General features: G+C 41.6%; 1 protein-coding gene across 6 annotated transcripts in view; it reads left to right on the plus strand.

Moving 5' to 3' along the window:
• The window catches only part of HEATR6 (HEAT repeat containing 6), a 54433-nt gene that overhangs the window by 667 nt on the left and 32620 nt on the right, over window positions 1-21146 (plus strand). For 4 of the 6 annotated variants that reach the window (XR_010838328.1, XR_010838329.1, XR_010838330.1 and 1 more), the window contains exons 2-10: window positions 7322-7545; window positions 9682-9789; window positions 11963-12103; window positions 12582-12697; window positions 13551-13665; window positions 15132-15233; window positions 16524-16661; window positions 18739-19037; window positions 19831-20008. Coding sequence is in view for 3 of the 6 variants with exons in the window: in XM_059048611.2 (XP_058904594.2) it covers window positions 7322-7545; window positions 9682-9789; window positions 11963-12103; window positions 12582-12697; window positions 13551-13665; window positions 15132-15233; window positions 16524-16661; window positions 18739-19037; window positions 19831-20008 (1421 nt within the window). In the remaining 3 variants the exon portion in view is untranslated. Of the gene's footprint in view, window positions 1-7315; window positions 7546-9681; window positions 9790-11962; window positions 12104-12581; window positions 12698-13550; window positions 13666-15131; window positions 15234-16523; window positions 16662-18738; window positions 19038-19830; window positions 20009-21146 lie in introns of those variants that run through there. The other 2 variants (XM_067022011.1, XM_067022012.1) reach the window with 2 other exon arrangements.

A 21146-nucleotide genomic window follows, 5' to 3' on the forward strand; every position in this document is an offset into this window, starting at 1 on the left:
TGCAGCATCTGACATTGTTTGTCACTCCATCAATCCTCCAACTTTCTTCTCTCTTAGATTATCGTCACTACCTTCTTCTCCCTAAATGGCACTGGATTCAACTCTAACTCGTCTCTTCTTTGTTCTCCTTCTGCTACATTAAATTGGTTTCCAAATACCATTCATTCTTTGAAATTGTTTCTTACACATGTTCCTTCCTTTCCAACCCCCATTGCCACCCTCTATTTCCAGTACTGATGACTCCATGCTTGGGCCAGTGCAATCGCTTCCTGACAGGTCTCCCCTCTTCCCTCTGAAGTTTGCTTGCTTGTGAAATCCTGGTCTATTCTATGCTCTCACACCAGATAATCTTCATAAGTAAACGGCCATCACATCCCTCTCTTGACCTACCAAATGAAGTCTCAACTCCTGAGGTCCTCAAGATCTGCCCTCTGTAACTTTGTCCCCTGCTTACCTCTCTGCCTTGACCTCCAAATGTTCCCTAATACTTACCCAGCCTTCCATCTGCTTCTCTTCCTGTATTTCGGGGTTAAGAGTGAGGAGATGAGTCACACAGGGTACGAAATTTAAGGAGGTGCTCACTCCCAGGATTGCACAAGTGTCTCCTTAAATTTTGTGCCCTGGGTGCCTCACGCACCTCTCCCTAGTCCCACCCTGTTGCATTTTCCCCTTATGAACTTTGGCTAGTAATTCTTTTCTCTTCACTACCATCCGTCTCAATTCTGCCCTTGAAAGATTTCCATACTTCAAGACTCACCTTTCCTGATTAATTAGAAGTAATGTCCTCTCTTTTCTGAGCTCCTTTAGTCCTTTGGATAAACCTCTCTCAGGTCACATGTCACATACTGCTTTGCTTTTAGTACTTTAAACATAAATCCTATCTCCATTGTTAGACTCTACGCTGCTTGAAGGTAATAACCCGATCTTACATCTTCGTACTTCCTGAATAACTTACCTCTGTGCTTTGTACAGAGTAAGAGATCAACAGATGTTAATGAGTGACCCAACTGCTGTGAGTGGAGACAAGAAGTCTCCCAATTCTCTTACCATAAACCAACAATGGCTAATAAAAGCATGCAGGGATGGTGTTGACCTTCTCTGAGGTCTGCAGGTACATTGCAGACATCCCGCCAGGCCCCCGTCTTACATCCTCAGACATTGCTAATCAATCATAGCACTCTTTCTCTTTGAGCCTGGACAAGGTGTCCCAGCACTCCTCAACCCAGCATCAGACTAGTCACCTCTATTGATTGGAGTTGACACTGGAGAGTGAACTTCATCCACCTCTGCTGGATCCAAGGGCTTCTTTTTACAAATGAGAAAACAAAGGCCCGGAGAAGTTCAGAGACAGAATCGGGTAGAGAATCTCCTGATCACAGCTGAGTAACCAACCCAAGCACAGCACACATTCGTCCAGAGCTCTGCACACATTTTGTTAGAAACCCTTGCGGGGGTCTTAACCAGCTTCTTGGACCTATTTCATTGGCCCTCGAAGACTAACCTTGAGGCTCTGGGAGCATGGGGAGCCTCCACTCAGGTCAGGAGTGACTCCTTGAAATCTGGAGATGTGCTCTTCATGTCAGGGTCAGTTTCACCCTGCGGGACGCAGAGGGAGGTTGGCCTAGGGGCCCGGCGGGCCTGGGTTGGATCCCACTTCTGTACTGACTAGTAGGAGAGTCATCTCTGTGCACCGCAGCCGCCACTCTTATAAAATGGGGCCAGTCAGACTCACTGCACAAGGTGACTGCAGGGCACTCTTGCTGATATTTGGTAAATGTGGGTCTCCCCTTCTCTGCCCCTTTCCCTGAAGAGAGGAGAAGTGAAGACATTGAAGTGGACTTCTTTGCACTTCCCCTCCACAGACACAATTATCCTCTTCTTCAAAAGTAGGCCTTGCTTTGTTGAGATTGTGTGAATGCATTGCTTTTCACTGAAGCATATAAGATGTTAATGAGTGTTATTCTTTGAGTAATCATTTATAAATTATACTATGGATTGAACCAAAAGAAGAAAGTGGAATTGACTCCTTAATCAAGGGCTGGCCTCTCCAGCACCTGGGTCTATAGCATGGCGGTGTTCAGCTGCTCTGTTCTAACGTAGGCATCTGCGTTGAGCTCTGCAGTGGTGACTGGGACTGTGGTCCAGAGGAGCGCTGTGTCAGCAATGGTTGTGGCCACGAATGTCTCTCGGACTATGGAAGGTAAAAACATCAGGCCCTTCCCTGCTTCCTCAAACCATGTCCAAACCAGGCAGGCGGTACGCTTGGCCCTAAGAGGACCTTCCAGAAATGAGTGGGACGGAAGCCTGTCTCTCTGTGGCCTCTTCCTCATCACCCACCCTTCCCAAGAAAAAGAAGCACCTATCCCAGGATGGTGGTTTCCAAATCTTTAAAATAAGTTCATTACCTGGTATATCCTAGAGAAAGATCAGACTATTTATTTGAGAGAAAAAAAAAAAAGATAAAAATCACGCATAACTCTCCACCCCCAAATGATGTTTGCTTAACACTTTAGTACATATTATAACACATACACACATATATAATATTTATTTAAAAATGAGATAATCTTGTACCTATTTTGATTTCTTGATTATTTCACTTAGAAATAACTAGTGAGGGAATTTCCTGGTGGTCCAGTGGTTAAGGCTCTGAGCTTTCACTGACAAGGGCCCGGGTTCGTGGGTTCGATCCCTATTTGGGGAGCTAAGATCTCACAAGCCGCACAGTGCGGCCCAGAAAGTAAAAAAAAATAGTTAGTGAACAACTTTTAATATCAACACTGATGTTTCTATCCCGTCATCTTTAATACCCTTCACGTGTGCTCCATATGTGCATGTCCATGATGTATGTTCATATACTTAGCGACCCCCACTAATACACATTTAATATATTTCTTATTTTTTACATCATTAATATGGCTGTAGTGAATACTGAATTGGTATATATGCCCTTATTAACTTCCTTGGAATAAATTCTAAGGCATATAATTGATGACCAAGGAGTATGCTTATTTTAAGCCTTAGGTGCACATTGCCATATTATACTACAAGAACCCCTTTACTATAAAAATATTTCAGGGGCCTCACATGATAGTTCCTTTATTGTCAATAGCCACTGATTGAAAAAAATGCATAATAGAAAGCTACAAGGATTCAGTTTTGATTATAAATTAAGTTGTACTAAACACAACAGAATCAACACATACTTTACAAATAACCTGCTTGTGTTCAGAATGTATTATTTGTCCTATCCACCCACAATCCTTGGGGTGCTTACAGCCTTGCTGGTTCCTGGCAGGTTCTTATTGATTCCCAGATATGGAAGCTCTTGCCTCTCAGTTGTATTCTGTGGATCCAGGTCCCCCAAACAGCAGGTCTCTTGCCTAATTTTTTTGTCCATTTCACAGATGAAGACATCCTAAGGGCCATCCTTCTCTAATAGTTGTTCATCCCTTCCTGGAGTTCCTGTCTTCAAAGGTGTGACTATTTGAAACTCCTTGCCCAGGAAGACAGATGAAAATGGGGGCCCGTGGATGGAGATGACAAGGGATGTGGTGGGGAAGGGAAAATAATTGTTTCTTTTAATAAATCATCATCATTAAAAGTACCCATACTACTTAATTTATTTGATGAGGGCTGATGAGGAAGAGGAGGCAGTGGGGGATAGATGACATTTGTTGGGCACTTGCTGTGCAACAAGGACTGTGTTATACGCCCCACAAGTATCATCTAATTTATCCTTACAACGACCTTGTGACAATGCTTCTTCTCACTACCATTTTACATATAAGGACACTGAAGTTCGGAGAAATTAAGTAATTTGCTCAAAGTCATATAGCAGATAAGTGTCAGGGCCTTAACTATACTTCCATGTCACACTCTAAGGCCTATACGTTGTATCAATAGCATAGTGGTTAGGAGATCCAGCTTTGAATTTCAAACTCAGGCCCACCACACAACTGTGTGGCCTTCAGCAAGTGTCCTAACCTTTCTGTGTTTCAGTTTCCTCATCTATATAACAGTATCTATTGGGTTGGCCAAAAAGTTCGTTCAGGTTTTTTCCTGTAAACCCGAATGAAAATTTTGGCCAACCCAGTACATCATAGAGCTGCAAGGGTAAAAACAGTTAGTTCGTGTAAAGTGCTTGGAATAGTGCCTGACACGTGGGAAACATTAAGTAAATGTTGACTAAATTATTATTATTATTACCAAATTGATAGGCTAATGACTCTTAGTCCTAATTTTCTAAGACTCTAGAACAGAACACAAGGCTAATCCTCCTTCTTGGCCTCTCACAGTTCATCTGGATACTGAAAGCCAGCCCCTCTCTCCTGTTTTCCCCATTATGAAATGTGGGAGGTTAAAATAGACTTGAAATTTCTTGTCTATGTGTTTCACAGTCACAGACCTAAGATTCAACTGGCCCAGGTTGTAGACTGATGTTGACTAATTTACTGCCTTCATTGCCCCTGACAAACCATTGAAACTGTTTAAATTTTTTCTCTTTCAACCATTTAAACTTTCTTTGGCTGTAAAAAGGGAGAAATAATAATATCTACCTCATTTGGATCCTAAGGTTAATAGAACTTTACAGTTTACAGAACATTTGATTTTCATCTCAACCAGCAGATGGCAAATAGGGGGCTCTGATAATAATAGTGACTTCATTTATTCTGTCAACAGGTATTGTGGGTTGCCTGTCACATCCTAGGTGCTGTGCTAGCACTGGGGATACAATAGTGAACCAGACAGATGGTATCTGTGCCTTCACAAAGCTCACATTCTATAAGAATAGGTAATAAACAAGTAAACAAATAAAGAAGATAACTACACATTATGGTCAATGTTCTGAAGGAAATAAGGATGTGAATTAGAAATGGGGGGGGCGTGTAAAGTAAAGCCTGCTTTAGTTAGGATGATCCAGACCCTAATGAGGCAGTAAAAACGGAGTCTTAACAGGGTTCCAAAACATGAAAGAAATGAAATTCCAGATCACCTTATGCAGAATTTATAAAAGGAAATATCTGTGAACTTACTTAGCACCCTTTAAAGCCCCTCAGTCACTGTAAGATTATAAAAATACTGAGAGTGAGGAAAGGTAAGGATGTGTGAGGAGATTTTCTTGGGAGGGCATTTGCCAAATGGTGATTTTTCACAGTTTGGGGGTTAATGTCCAAATACAAGCCAATGCCAGGGGACTTCAAAGGCCTCTATGAAAGCTTGATATACGTTTCCTTCAGCTGGTGATCACCAGAGAGTAGGCACGTTCATTTCCTTGGAGAAACCACACTGCCATCCACAAGGGTATACTCCATCAGAACTCAACAGACTGGTATAGTTCACAATCTCTGAGTCATTCAGTCTTGAACAGCACTAGCTGTGGGTCATCCACATTTCAACCTAAGACTAGCCACACCAAACCTAGGTCCTTTCCACAGTTTCTTTCTTTTTTTTTTTTTTTTTTTTGCAGTATGGGGGCCTCTCACTGCTGTGGCCTCTCCCGTTGCAGAGCACAGGGTCCAGACGCACAGGCTCAGCGGCCATGGCTCACGGACCCAGCCGCTCCGCGGTATGTGGGCACGGACCCGTGTCCCCTGCATCGGCAGGCGGACTCTCAACCACTGTGCCACCAGGGAAGCCCCTTTCCACAGTTTCTTGCGTGCCACCTTCACTGTGGTGATGACCAGGTCTCAAGTCCTTCTAGCCCAGTGTGTTGGACAACTCTTATGCACTGCTTCAAATATTCTTGGCCTTAGAGTCTTATCCTAATCATTGTTATAGGAACCAGTTTATCTCCTGCGTCTACTACATGTCAGCACAAGCTAACATGTCAGACTCCTACCCTAGTAGTCCACAGCTCTCACGTCTGCCTCAGGACTTCTATGTCCATGCAACAAGAGACACCTGCAGGAACCACCACGCACTGATGCATGCTCAACTCAAAAGCACTGGAGAATTCATGCTTGGTGGAGCAACACTTATCAGAGGTCAAAGGCTGGCAGATATTTGTTTCCCCCTTCCATTCCTCAGGACAGCGGTTCTGAGAGCGTTCCATAAGGTGTCTCATAAAGTCCCGAGGACTGAGCATTCACCCCTTGCAATGGGCAACTGGATAGCACATATTTTTGTTGATTTCCCTTTCTTTCCTGTTCATTCCTGAGTAAATCACTCACATATCAACCTCACCCTGAGGCTCTGCTTTAGGAGAATTCAAACTAAAACATCAGTGACTAGAGACTTCCCTGGCTGACCGGTGGTTAAGACTCTGCCCTTCCAATGCAGGGGGTGCAGTTCGATCCCTGGTCAGGGAACTAAGATTCCACATGCTGCACAGTGTGCCCCCCCACCAAAAAAAAAATCAGTGACTAGTTCTCAGCTCCTGATCTTCTCTGAGCAAATGTTTGAGTATCACAAAGACACATACATATGTATACACCCACCCAAGAAGAAATGATATACAAGAATAATGAAATTTAAATTCAGAATAAAATGAGTATTTCTCACCAAAGAATCCCAAAGTTTTCAGAGAACTAGCTCTTCTAAAGCGTATCACCAATTTTCATTGCTAAACATAAGTATTTTATTCACAGGATAAAATATGTACATTTGGGTGGCTTCTAGGGTTTCCCTAAGAGTTATGGGTGAGAATTTGCTTTATATTTGCATAACTCAAAGGTCCTAGAGATGGTTTTCCCAGTCTGCCCAAATGTAAACTTCAAGCCTTCACTTCCGGTGTGACTGAAAACTGTTCACAGCTTTTGAAATGGCTATTTTCCTTTCCAGCTTCTTGCTTTTAAGGTTTCAGGAGATCTCGGGGTGTCCGATCTCAACCATGTAACCCTTAGGCAGGTTATATTTTACATGGTTCAGTTTGAACTCCCAAATTACTTCTGTGTGGTTAGGTGCTTTAAGATCTACAGGATTCACGGTCAGCTGCAAATACTGGGGAACACAGTTTTTATTCAGGGTGGTTTTGTGTTTAGGGAAAAAATTAGGGGCTCCACTCCCCTCCACAGCGGCCTTCCTGCAACCCCAGACTGAATCTGAAACGCTTAGTACTAAACAGGAATGTCAGCCCTGCCCAGTAACAAACTCTCTGGGAGAACAAATAGAGTCCCCACTTTTCAGTCAGGGCTCAAGGACAGGTGGGCAGCGAAAATGTCTCCCACATAATTTCTGATATACATTCACTAATCCGAGGATCGGTCCTGTAGTCTCAGGACCCCTCCCACCTCGGGTTCTGGTTTGAAACAGGCATTTCCGGAAGTGGCGCGCGGAAGCGGGGAATACCCCGGAAATATTTCCCTGTGGTCTTACGTAGGAAAGATGGCGGCGGCGCAAGTGGCGGGTTCCTTGCCGAGCGGGCCGGCGCCAGAGGCGCAGCGGGAGCCACCCCTCGAGCAGGGCCGTGGGTTCCGCTGCTTGTCAGCCAGGCTGTGCGCCCTGCGCCCGGATGACAGCAGCTCCAGCCGCACCGAGATCCACCTGCTCTTCGACCAGCTCATCTCCGAGAACTACAGCGACGGCAGCGGCGTGGCCCCGGAGGTAGGCCCGCTGGCTCCGGCCCCACCCTTCAGGGACCTTAGCTGGTGGCTCCCGCCCGCCTCTCTGGCCTTTTCGCACCCCCCACTTCGCAGTGCTTAGTTGCAGGCTCGTTTGCTCCCTCCGTCCGTGGCACATTTTCCGCCCTCCCTTTCTGGGAGAAGCGTGCCGTGCCTGGCAAACTAGCTTCTTTCAAAATCCAGCTTGATGACTTCTGCGTTGATAACATTTCAGGTGTCATCACTGGTGCCAGCTTCCCGCCCCTCCGCTCCCCGCATTCAGAGCACTTTGTGTATAAAATTCCTTACTCCCACGTGCTGTACTTTACACGGTTCTAGGGATCTTAGAACGTGGGTATTATTAGGTCTGTTTTACTGATCAACATACAGAGGCTCACAAAAAAGGTCCAGTGTCATATTGCTGGCGAAAGGCAGAGCTGGAATTGGAACTAAAGTGTCTCAAAGTCCCAGCCATTATTTGTTACTCCATGCTAGCTCCACACTCTCTGCCACCTCTTTAGAAGTACTTTGGCTCTGAGCAGTAGTATTCACACACATCAGGCCTTGGATGCTCCTGAATTCCCTGAACTCTTGACCCAGTCTTATCACTGTTTTCTGGTGCTCACAGGCACCTCAAACTTGACAATTCTTAAAAACTAGTTCATTGTCTCCATACACCAACTACATCCCCAATCCGTCCCATCCCCCAACACACACAAACATGCAGAGTCTGCCCGGTCACACAGAGCAAAGGTGCAGACACTGGTTCTTCACCTTTCCGGCCTCCCAGATCCTATCCAATCTGGATTCTTCAGAATCTATGTCAGAAATGTTTCTCAGTTCCCCCGTCCCCCCACCCCGCTCTATTCCCATTGCCAAAGCCTTAGACCCTCAGGCAAAGATGACTCTCCTGGAATTGTTCCACTGGTCTCCTCTAACTTATTATCTCCAGCCCTTCTCCAAACCATTCTTTGCTCTCCTGCCAGAGTGACCTTTTCTTTAGCAGAAAAGAATCTCATTAGAAAAGTAAAACTCTGATTTGGGAGGATCTCCAATACATATTGGTACCTTGGGCAAAGCAGGTCACAGTATGAGACCGATATAGGGTGGGGAGCACTTGAACATAAGTGTACATTTATAGATGCAAAGAGTTCAAAACAGTGTGTGGAAGAGTTTACAACAAAATAGTAGTTTGCGTCACTAGGGAGCAGAATGGAATTAAGGGAGGAGTTGGGGACTTTCGCTTTATTTATATAATTTGTGACTTTCCAGTCTTATGTCCCATCACTCCTGCTTCTGTGCCCTGTGTGCAGTCATTTTAAAACTTGCTGTTTCTCAAGCACACACTGGTGTCCCACACCTACTCCTGTTCCAAGCCTGCCCACTCCATTCCCTTTGCTTGCTGTGTCTTTCGGTGCCTTGTCTGTCTGGCAGAGCTTTACTCATCCTTCAGATCATTCCAGATTCTGCTTAAAAATCACCTCCACAAGACCTCCCTAATTACTGTATTCCCGCAGAATTTGTACTGAATTCTTTCAGCACCTGATTCACTTTAATTATTTGTGAATAGTATTTCTGTCTCTTTCACTAGATTGTGAGCTCTTTGAGATTCAGGAATATGTCTGTTCATGTTTGGAGCCCAAAGACCTGGCACACTACCTGGCACGGAGAAGGTGCTCAGAGCCTTTTAATTCAGTAAACATCAATAGATGAATGAATAGTGTGATTTACAAATAGGTACAAAGAATTCCTAATTTTACATTAAATTTGTACAAGTGTCATTTCTGATTTTCCCAGTGACATTGCAAATTTGGTTTGCTTACCCTTTGGTATTTTTAATTTCAGTGTGTGCTTTTATATTCTGGAATCCTTTGGTTATTTAATTGTGCTGCCTCTACATATGTAGAGACTCTGGAGTCTTTAGCCTGAGAAAAATCATATTGATTCTTTTCCTTTTTTGGCACATGCTATTTATATGCTGTCATCCTACTCTCTGCCTCATATTTCATCTTTCCCCATTTTGAGTGTGAACGTTCACTTTTATTTTCTCATTTGGCTGTGTTGGGGGCGGGTCTTCTCTTGGCTATCAGGTATAGCACCTTTTCATTGTCTGTTTTGTTGTTTGTTTTTTTTTTGGTAGGACGTCAGTACTCTTCTTGTCCAAGCTTGCCAACTGGTGCCTCTTAATCAGAATCATCTTGTCAGCAAATTGTCTCAGCTTATCCACCATTTACTTAACACACTACAGGTAATCATATAGGTAACTTTAGAATTCAGATCATGAATTTTGAGAATAAGTAAGTACCTTTGAGATACTACATCTGTGGAAGGTATGATAGGCTGGTCTTTTCAGAAGCTGTGCAACTGTGAGAAGCAAATGCCTTACTAAGAATTATATTAAAACAAATATAACTCTGACCAAAAAAAAAGATTCTACAGATATGTCCATCAGAGGTATTCCTATCCATTGGGTTCAGGAAACCAATATCATTCAAGACCCAAGGTCTTAGAATTTTTCAGGAAAGATATATTTGACTAAGACATATCTATGAATAAATTGAAATATATCCTACCCCTTTCCTACCAGTATTTTTTCCCCTCTCCCAAAGCTACCATTTTTGTCATCTACTTTTGGTCTTCATAGAACATAAGAAGTAGCTTAGGGGCAAGGTGACCTGGATAAAAAGATCCCTGTTATTTATGTCAAGGTCTGTACTGTAGCTCCCCTCTCTTCAGAATCTTTTCCAACTTGCTAAATAAATCTGGTATCTTTTTTTAGGAACAGTTCAAAATTTGAGGCTGTTACTGTAAGCTACCACATGAGTATGTGAATGTAGTTAGCACAAAACTTATCAATTAGGGTTATGTAATCTAAGATGCTTCTGGCTGCAAGAAACAGAAGAGCCAAGCCAGAATAGCTAAATAATTTTTAAAAAATTATCTTACATCACAGGCCCCAAGGGATGCAGCTTTAGGGGCACTTAATAATTAAGAGGCTTTCTGGCATCTTTCCATCCTGCCATCCTCAGTGGATGGGTTATCCTCAGCTAGCAACTCTCACAGTTAAAATCCAGGCATCCCATGGAAAATAAATAACACCCTGCAGAAGCAAAAGAACTATTTATTTTTTGTCTCTTTTATTTAAGAATGAGGAAGCTTGCCTCACAGACTCTCCAGCAGTCTCTTCCCTGATATCAGGCTGGAGAGACCTAGGTCATACGAGAACCCCTCTGTAACAGTCTGATCAGGGGAATGGTATTACCATGAATGGCGTAAACAAGGGATTTCAACCTTGACTGCCTATTAGAATCACCTGGAGGACCTGTGCTCCCTAGATGGTTAACAATATGCAGCTCAGCCCTTAATGTCAGGGTTTCTTATCCTTGGCACTGTTGATATTTTTGATTGGATAAATCTGTGCTATGAGGGGTTGTCCTGTGCATTGGAAGATGTTTAACAGCATCCTGGCCTCTACCCACTAGATGCCAGTAGCATCTCTCCAATTCGAACAATCAAAAATGTCTACAAGACATTGCCAAGTGTTCCCTGAGGGACAAAATTGCCACTGGTGGAAAACCACTGTCTTAGCAGAATTGGAGTTTACTGTCAGGTCTCGTGTGGGGAAGGTAGACACCCAAATAAGATCAGTATTCTGCCAGCAAGAAAAAAAGGGGCTGAATATGCTGGAGGTAACCAACAGTGTCTGCTGCATGTGACTTGCTAAGTGAAATAAGGCTCTTTTCAAGTTTAGAATTTTTCAAACTGATGTGGTGGCTTCTGAATGTTTGCTGTTCTCAGCGGTAACATCTTTTTAACACTGGCAGTTGGAAAAGTTCCTAATCACCCATGGCACCCACAACCCTTAACCAAGTTTCTAACATTTGGTGGCAGTTTATTTCAGTTGTCCATGAATTGGTACTTGGGTTAGCCTACTTTATCCCAATAAAATTATAAACTCCTTAAGGACAGGAATATGCCATCTCTTTCTGTTATATTCCCCACATCATGGCAGAGACATAGTAGCTATTCAGCAGACATATTTAGTCACAAAGTATTTGTTGAGCGTTTACTAGGAAACATAGTTGAGTTAAAAGTTTTCAGCGGATTGAGTCTTACATATCTGTGTATTTACAGCTGCCAGTGTCTGGTTAGTTCAAGGAAAAGTTACAAGGACTTTGCCAGGTTCTACTTAGAGTAGAGGCAGTAAAGGGGAAAAAGTGAGCAAGGCCCTGGGGCGGGGGGGGGGGTCCTCTCGATCAGACTTTCAAGGTCTTTAAAGCTGATCTTTTTGACACAAAAAAGATGGGTACACGCGTGCTCTCTGTCTCTTACACAGCTTGATTCAGGTGAGCATTCATGTCTGAAAAGGATTAAATATTTTTCTAGAAGTTAGATCATATAATTTCCCCCTCTCTTGACAGGTGATTGTCGATGAACAGAACCTGGATTTCCTGTTGGCATACACCATTTCTGCTATTCAGCAGTGCAGCTCCTGGACACACATGCAGATTCTCCAAGCCTTGGCAGCCCTGGTTTACTGCAATGGCTCAAAGTGTCAAAAGGTAGTTTAAACTGCATTCTGTCTTTCCTTTGAAAGGTTGGGAGCACAGGCTCTGAACCAGCAAGCCTGTGTTCAGGTTTCTGTCCTGCCATTAATTAGATGTGTAACGTTGAGTAACCCTTCCTCAGTCACTCTGAGCCTCATTTTCTCAGGTGTAAAATAGTTCCTCTGAGGGTGAAGTCTCACTTGTAAAGTGCTTGGCACTTGGTAAATATTAATCATTATTATTGTTATCATTATCCTTCAGCTGTGCAGCCAAGACGAAAGAGCTTCAGCAACAACCTAGGCTGGGAGTGCTGATCCTTACTGATGTTTTGGGGGCATATTTTTGCGTGCCTATCTGAAGGATTTACCTAGCAGCTAGTCTTTTGGTACCTAAATTCCCTTTAGTTAAAAAAAAGAAGAGAGAAATCTATTTAAAAAGTAACGTTTTCCTAGAAGCTTTTCTTCGGCCAACATTGGCTGTGATGTTGTTTCAGTACCTCCCAGACTTGCTTGGCAAGAGCGGACTCTTGATGAAGCTGAGTGACTTGGCTCAGTCGGACCCTGAAGTTAGGAGAGCTGCAGTGCATTGTATGGCAAACTTATGTCTCAGGTATGTGGATTCAGTCAGCTTTCCCAGGTGTAATAAGATAGGGCCTCTCATGGGCCCTTTGTAGGTGGTTCAATCTGTCTGAAGCCAGAGCCAACTTAGAAAAATAACCTACTTTGCATGTCCCATGCTCTTTGCTAATGACATCATCTTATGTTGTTTATTTTTAATTTTAATGTTGCTTGTGAAGAAAGCTTATGAAGAAGTGAAGGACTAGGACCTTAGACTAGGACTTTATTTCTAAAGTGTGGTAAAAGTGATATATGTGCAATATGTTGAGGTTTTGTTTTCTGTTGGTATAAATTCTAACCATATTAAGTCTTCTAGAAGGATATATTCATATTAATTTAACCTTTGGTGAGATATATCTGTCAAGGCCAATTTCTTTGAAGAAAACAGAACCAATCCCAGCTGCCCTTCTAAATTCATGCAATAGAAAGTGAGTGGCACAGGTTTGAACTGATGTGTAATATCTTGTCTCTACATTGCAGTGTTGTCCAGTGGCTAGGAAGGCAGGTTCAGCTGTGTGATTCTAGCTTGACAACCTGTCTGCATTATTTCCCTCTAAGAACTGAAAAGCGTAATAAAAAAGATTTCGCTTTCTGTGTACTTGTTTCACTACAGACTTCTGTAACTTTTCCCTGTAGAAACCATTCTTCCTGTTCGTTCCAGCCTCGTGCCTGTCCACAGCAGTAGTTAATTAACCAGAGTGCACAATCTTCTATGATACAGTTTCATTCAAGGGTATATTCCAACTCCATTAGTCAGTATTGCTGTTACTTTTAATTCTTATTCTTTTGCAAGCCCCATTTCAAAGGCGACTGAGTTGGAGTTGCTTTTTCTGTGTGTGTTTTAGTGTGCCAGGACAGCCGTACTTGGAGGAGCCCTACCAAAATATCTGCTTCCAAGCTTTCTTGACCACTTTACAGGCTCCAAAATCATCTGATATGGATGATATCACGTTTTGCATGGTAGGTGAGACCACCACTAATCCTGTGACTGTTACAGATGTGTTTAGAAGCAGCAGTAGAACAAAAGCTGCTATTAAAGAGTTTAATTTTGTTGCTGTATTAGTTTTGTCTAGAGATATAGGCATAAAGGGATGTTTATAACCTAAAAAGGCTGAGCCCATATCTTCAGGTTTAAATTACAAGAAATTATTTTTGTTTGTTTTGTTTTGCCATTTTTTTTGTTTGTTTGGCAATTCTAGGTTCTTAAACTATTTTTACCCTCCTGACTATAAAAGCGGAAATAAAAAATTTCTGACTAGTGACTGTCTATTAGATGGAAGGGAAAGGAGTGGATTTCAACAATATCTGCAATATTTTATTTCTTTTTTTAAAAACCTGATGCAGATATGACAGTTTATTAACATGATTTAAATTCGAAGTGACACATTTCAAAAATTACAAATCAAAGATGATGAAAGTTTCTTATAGTCCCCAGCTTAGATAGAACCACTGGGAACAATTTGTTCTACATGCCCCCAGATTTTTTTTGTATATAAATGAGCATATTTGTAATTTTTAAATGGGATCATATTTAATATGCTGTTTTGCAGCTCTCTCTCCTTTTTAAACTTAATATATCTTGGACATCTTTTCAATACCTGTTGATGTACTTCATGCTTTCTAACTGCTGTAGCTGGGAGACCTTGGCAATTTACTTAACTTCTTGAGCCTACATGTTCCTCATCTCTGAAATGGGAGAAATGTTATGACTACCTTGTAGAGGTCTTATGAGGTGTATATGAACTGTTGATAAAAGCACTTAAATATGCTTGGAAAAGTGCTTGCTATTATTGTTAAATTTCATATGTAGCAGAGGGTTAGCTTCTTAAATAATTATCATAATTGATGGAAAATTAAAGTTTTTTTCAGTGATTCCACTATTTCAAATAAGGCTGCAGTTCACATCCTTTCCATGTAGAGAGTACTTCTTAAGGACAGAATCCTAGAAATGACATTACTGGCCAAAAAATTAATCTTGATCAAAATTGCCCTCTAGAAACCTGTCCCCACAGACATTTCTTTGCTTTTAAGAGCTGCTGTGAAAAGAGCTGTTTTGGTTACTGCATGATAGAGATTTCCGGTTTCCAATCTCTGCTGCCACATTTTTATTCCTATCATACTCTTCCCACTAAACATCTCTTTTTTTCTTCTTGCTCATGATTAGTACGTGTGGGTTTATAAACATGTACGAAAAGACCACTCTTATTCAATAGAAGTACTCCATTCTTCTAGAAAATAATTAGTAGTAGCTCATCAGCTTTCTTCTCTGGATCCTCATCTCTGCTCTTTTTTTCCCCCTCCCCTGCCTAAAGTTTTTTTCATCATCTAAAGACTTTTCTTTCTCTGTCCTACGTGGTGCTAGAAAGTTGGTCCCTGGACAACCAAATTTCATTTACCTTTTAACTTGGTCTCCTTTTTCCGTCTAGTTGTTACAAAATGCATTAAAAGGTATACAGTCTCTTCTAAATGGTGGGAAGATGAAACTGACACAGACTGATGAACTTGGAGCTCTTCTGGCTGTGCTAAAGGTAAGGCATTGCCCGTTTAAACCCCAGGTACTCATGTGGTTAGTGTCTTTCCTGTTTACACCCCAGACATAAGGACCAGTTTACATCATTACTCCAAGGCTAGCTTTAGGGTATTATATTTTAAGAGAGAAGAATAAAATGTTCATATGTAAACATATTTAAAATTAAGAACTGGGACTTCCCTGGTGGCACAGTGGTTAAGAATCTGCCTGCCAACACAGGGGACACGGGTTCAAGCCCTGGTCCAGGAATATTCCAGATGCCGTAGAGCAGCTAAGCCCATGCACCGTGACTACTGAGCCTGCGCTCTGGAGCCCGCAAGCCACAACTACTGAAACCCGCGTGCCTGGAGCCTGTACTCCGCAACAAGAGAAGCCACTGCAGTGAGAAGCCCGTGCACTACAACAAAGAGTAGCCCCAGCTTGCTGCAACTAGAGAAAAGCCCGTGTGCAGCAACAAAGACCCAATGCAGCCAAAAATAAACAAATCAATTAAAGATAAATAAAATAAAATTAGAACTGAAGAGGCTACATCTTGCTTTAGTAAATTTATGAAAATTCTAAAATTTTATTGAGAATAGGTTATGAGGTATGATCTGTAGATTATTTAATTTTAGATTATCTTGAATCTGTTTGGACTTGAAAGAGGAGCCGGTGCTTCTCCTTGGCTTTAGCTCCCATGTAGTAGGCAGGCCAATCAAGACGTGTATCATTAGGCTGCCGTCCTTTGGCTTCTGAGCCTGCCAGTCAGTGGGAGAGTCAGATCAACCTCTCTAGGGATCCAGCTGTCTTCAGTTCAGCCAAGAAATAGTAAGAAATTTAGTAGTGGCCTTAGACCAAAGCCATGTAGATAACTTAGCTTTATCATGACTAAAACTTTACTTCTTTTCCTGTACCATCTCCCCTACTCCCTAATAGATAACAGAGAGGTAGATTTGGACATGGATATGCAAAATAAAATGATAGATTGGTTAAAAAATTTATAGATAAAATATTGGACAAAACTGATTGGATAAATTTTTTAAATTAGTAAATAAAAGTAGTAAGTAAATAAACTAGAATCTAAAGTTTAACCTGATCTGGCCAAACCAGATCCCTCTGGTCTAGATGAAATTAAACTCTCCTTTAAGCTCTAAACCTTCAGGGTATCTATTTTCTGTCCCATTTCAGTTTCCTTAATAAAGCTTTTAAACATTAATCTGTTCATCTGTGTGATTCAGAACATCGTGAATAATTCTGTTTTATGATTCACTGTATGTGTGTTTGTGTGTTCCTTAATCATCATTACTAGAAAACCATGTTCCATGGACTCCCTGGACTAAACATAGAGATGCCCACGGTGTTGTACCCCACTCCACTTCCTCAGTATGATGGACGACCCCCCATCAAACCGCAACAGACAGAATCCAGCACTACTCGACCAGCTGTGGTACATTTACGTATATTTAGATTTAAGTTGTGGATTGTTTTAAATTGCTTGCTATGTGTGTTTTCTATGACTTGCATTACTGCTGTGCCAAAGGCTCACCTTGAATTTGATTTCAACTTAGGGTTTTTAGCATAGTAAATTTAAATTCATCAGCCTGCTAAAACTACCAGTTAGAACATCTTACACTTCTAAGTGGTCTAGGCAATATAACAGCTATAAAAATGGGCATTCGGGGCTTCCCTGGTGGCGCAGTGGTTGAGAGTCCGCCTGCCAATGCAGGGGACACGGGTTCGTGCCCCGGTCTGGGAAGATCCCACATGCCGCGGAGCGCCTGGGCCCTTGAGCCATGGCCACTGAGCCTGCGCGTCCGGAGCCTGTGCTCTGCAACAGGAGAGACCACAACAGTGAGAGGCCCGCGTACCGCAAAAAAAAAAAAAAAAAAAAAAAAAGGCATTCACTTTATACCCGTAGCCAAACATCCGCATCCCTCAAATGCCCAACACCACAGGTCAACAGGCGTTTTCTCCAAGCTGGTAAATATTACAGGTCTCTGTTGCCACTGCCAAATTTCCCAGTCTTTCCAGATAGATGCCATCTCCCTCCTGTTTCTGTTGGAGAACCTAAAGCATACAGATATGTGGCTGAGGTATTGCACCTAGAAGTGTAATAGCTGATTAAAATGCTTATAATTAGAAATTCTTTCACTCATTCACTTACCATTTACTGAGCATCTGTTATATCCCAGACATTGTGCTAAGCGTTAGGAACATAGATTGTGGTTTTAGGAATTTGGGGGAGAAAACGAAAGTGGATAAATAAACAGCTACAGTGCAGTATTATGATTTCTTTCAACAGAATATTCACAGGGTATTCTAGGAGCACATTCAGGGCAACCAATAGAGAAGTAAGGGGGTGCTTTTTAAAAGATATAGTGGTTAACCTGAGCCTCAAGAATGCATCATAGTATAGAGAAGGAAGGAGAATGTTTTATTCAGAGGGAACAACAGGTACACAGACTTAGGGAATGTGAGTTGAATAATGGGCTAGAGTGTCAGGTGTGTGGAGGGGAAGGTGGGACAAGCATGTAGCAGAGGCCAAATCGTAAGGGTCATATACAGTGTGCTGAGGAGTTTGGGTTTTTATCTTATAGGTGGTGGAAATGAAGCATCTGATATAGGGGAGTGATATGATCAGATTGGCATTTCGGAGAAATCACCGTGATAGCAAGTAGAAGGGTGTGAGTCTAGAGCCACATTAATAACTCAAGGCAGAAGTCATGAGGACCTTCTCTCCTAAAGGTTAGGGACCTTGAGAATGCAGAGGAGAGCACAGATTCCAAAGATCTTTGGATGTCCAAAAGAAGGAAGTAGGAGAAGAGAAAGAAACTGGCTTTTACTTCAAGTTTTTGATTGTTTGTTTGTTTGTTTGTTTGGCTGTGCCGCATGGCATGCAGGATCTTAGTTCCCCGATCAGGGATCGAACTCGTGCCCCCTGTAGTGGAAGTGTGGTGTTGTAACCACTGGACCACCAGGGAAGTCCCAGGCTTTTACTTTATATCTGAAAAGCCCCAGTGCTCTAAAACCTGGATTGTGTGTAAAGGGGTAACATCCCTGCTATGCATCTAGAGTGGTGCTAGCTGCGTGTCCTGTTTGGGAGACCTGAGAAAATAGTCACACAAGTCATTTTCTGTAGACCTTGATCTCTTGCAGAACCTTTGTTGAGAAGGCTGAATGCTTTCACAACCATGCAAGGAAGGTGGCATTCGTCCGTACTTAAACAGATGAGGAAAGGCAAGCTCAGCGAGGCTAAATGATTTGCCCAGGATCACAGATATAGAATTTAAACCCAGGTGACAAGTTTTGCTCTGTCCCATGTATTTCCTACCTTGTTTCTTATGGTCCAGTAAGGTATACATAAACGCTTAGCATAGTGCCTGACGCATGGGGTATTAAGTGCCGCTTTTTTCTCTTCTCCTCTTCTTTATCCACACTACGTGTTGGGGACGTATTTAGTAATTATCAAATGAGAAGTTACCAATAGCTATCATATATATGTTTTTATTTGCTCCTAAAATCAGAATAAAAGGAAAAAATCAAAAGTAAAAGCGAAGAAAATCCAGCAAGGAGAGGAGGAGGAGGAAGAATCCAGTGGTGAAAGAGAAGTAGCCCCAGTCACTGGCTCAAGCAGGCTGAACCCGCATAAAGGGGACACTCAGTGCCCCTCCTCCCTGGGTGTTCTGAGTTTGCCATTAGCTGGAAGTGGAGCTGCAGGAAAAGACCAAGTCTCCTCATCCTTCAGTTCTTCCAGTTGGAAGAGAGTCAGCAGTAGTGAGTCAGACTATTCTGATGCTGAAGGAGGCATGCAGAATAAAGTGAGGTAGTAGTATTTTGTTATATTTTTATGCCTTATATTCTAAGTTGTGTGTATAAGTTTCTAACCTTACTTAAAAGTCTGACTTCCACCTGTGATTTAACTTGGAAGAGTCTCATTTATGTGGGACTTCGTGTTACTATGCATTTTGCATTGTTCCCTTATCTGCCTTTGTACATGTGGTTCCTCTGCCTCAGTTATTCTTTCTTTCACTTTTTTTGCCTTTTGCCTTGTTAACCACTACCCATCTTCAGTATGAGCTCAGCAATCATATAGTCTGAGAAGCCTTTTCTGACCCCCTATTCCGGCTTAGGTACCCCTCCTATGTGACTGTTTGACTTATCTCTGATTACTTACTGTGTTGTAATCTCTTTAACTCTGTGTCTCTGCCGTTAATAAGCTTGTCAAGGGCAAGGGCTTAGTTTATGTCTGCCAGCCTCAGCACAGTGCCTGGCCCATACATAAGGATTGTCAGTACATATCTGTTAGATGAATGGATACTCTGTAGTATCTCATATTTAATACTGATTTCCTAATATCAAAATGTTGCCCTCTTATTCTCTATCTAGTTGTGTTTTTTAAATTGTTGACTTTATTAACTTGTTAGAAAAACAAATTGCTTTAACATGTTTTAATCACATTTTGAAGTAATTTTTAAAATGTTGGCATCTTTCAGATTTATTTAGAATGTTGAATTTCCCATTGTATCATTTGAGTTGGATGGAATAAATAGCATTTCATGCTTATGTTTTTAAAAACAATTAAAAGGCTTTTTTCTTCCTTCTTTTGTTTATTAAAGGTCTTACCAAGCCAAAGTTCGCCAAGGAGCATTAGCCTGTTTTCTTTCTACTATAAAATCAATAGAAAAAAAAGTTCTTTATGGCTACTGGTCAGCCTTTGTTCCTGATACACCTGAGCTTGGAAGCCCACAGTCTGTGTCTTTGATGACCCTGACATTAAAAGATCCTTCTCCAAAGGTAAGAGCATTTAAATTCTAAGTGTTACAACTAGGAAGAAAATCTTTACAAGTCTTCTTGTTTTCTCTGCCCCATCGGATCTTATCTGAACAAGGCTCTTATTAATACCGGCCCAAGTCCTGACTTGAGAACCACTAAATGGGCAGGAGGATAGGAAATGGGCTTATGTGAATATCAGGTGGAGGGAGATCACACTGAGCTTACGTCCTGCCCCAGGGCTTGCTTCAAGCCTGCGCACACTGAGTTATTGTTTCAGAGTCCTCTTTGAGCTGCACTGAAGTAGCTGTGCTTCTCTCTCTTTTATGAAAATGTTGATTGCCATGGTGTTTATAATAGAAAAAAGTTAAAAATGGCTTTAATACTCACTGGAATATCATGGTGTATAATGGTTATGAAAGATGTATAAGGCTTAGGGAAATGCTGATGATGCTTTATGAAAGTATAGGATATAGAATTATATGATCCCAACAGTGGTTTTTTTCCTTCAACTTTTCCATATTTTTCACATCACATGTAATAAATAGTAATACATATTTTAATGAGAAAAACTTATTTTTAGAAAAGAAGGAAAAGTAACTCGGCAGTCATGGATAGCTACAGCAAGGTAACTATGGCTGATCAAATATTTACCTCTTCTTGGATATGTTAGCTCTTTTCCAGAAGTTAGCTTTTTACCCAAATAAGGAAAACAGTCTGCTGTTTAGATTCCTCTTACAATAATGAACATTAAAAAGTCATGCTAAATGGCATCTGGTATCCTCAGGTAGTTAACCTACCCTCTCAAAATGAATAGTTTTAGTTAGGCCAATAGTATTGTTTTCTGTTTTTAAGATTTTTCCCTTAAAAGTAAGGAAGACTAGCAAGCCATCATACATTGAAACTCCCTTTGATCATCTCCTTGACTAGCTAATTGCTATATAAGAAAGCTTCTAAATGACCCTTCAACACTTTTACAGGGTGAAGAAAAATAAACTAGCTTCAATTATGCACACAGAAAAATTCCTTGTACGGTATTTCAAATACCCAATATAGTAAATAGTTAAACCAGTAGAAATTTTTCAGATTGATAGATGATTCAGTCAATCTGAAAAATTTCTGCTGGTTTAACTATTTAGTATATTGGGTATTTGAAATACCG

Source organism: Kogia breviceps, chromosome 19, assembly GCF_026419965.1.
Source record: "Kogia breviceps isolate mKogBre1 chromosome 19, mKogBre1 haplotype 1, whole genome shotgun sequence".
NCBI lineage: Eukaryota > Metazoa > Chordata > Mammalia > Artiodactyla > Physeteridae > Kogia > Kogia breviceps.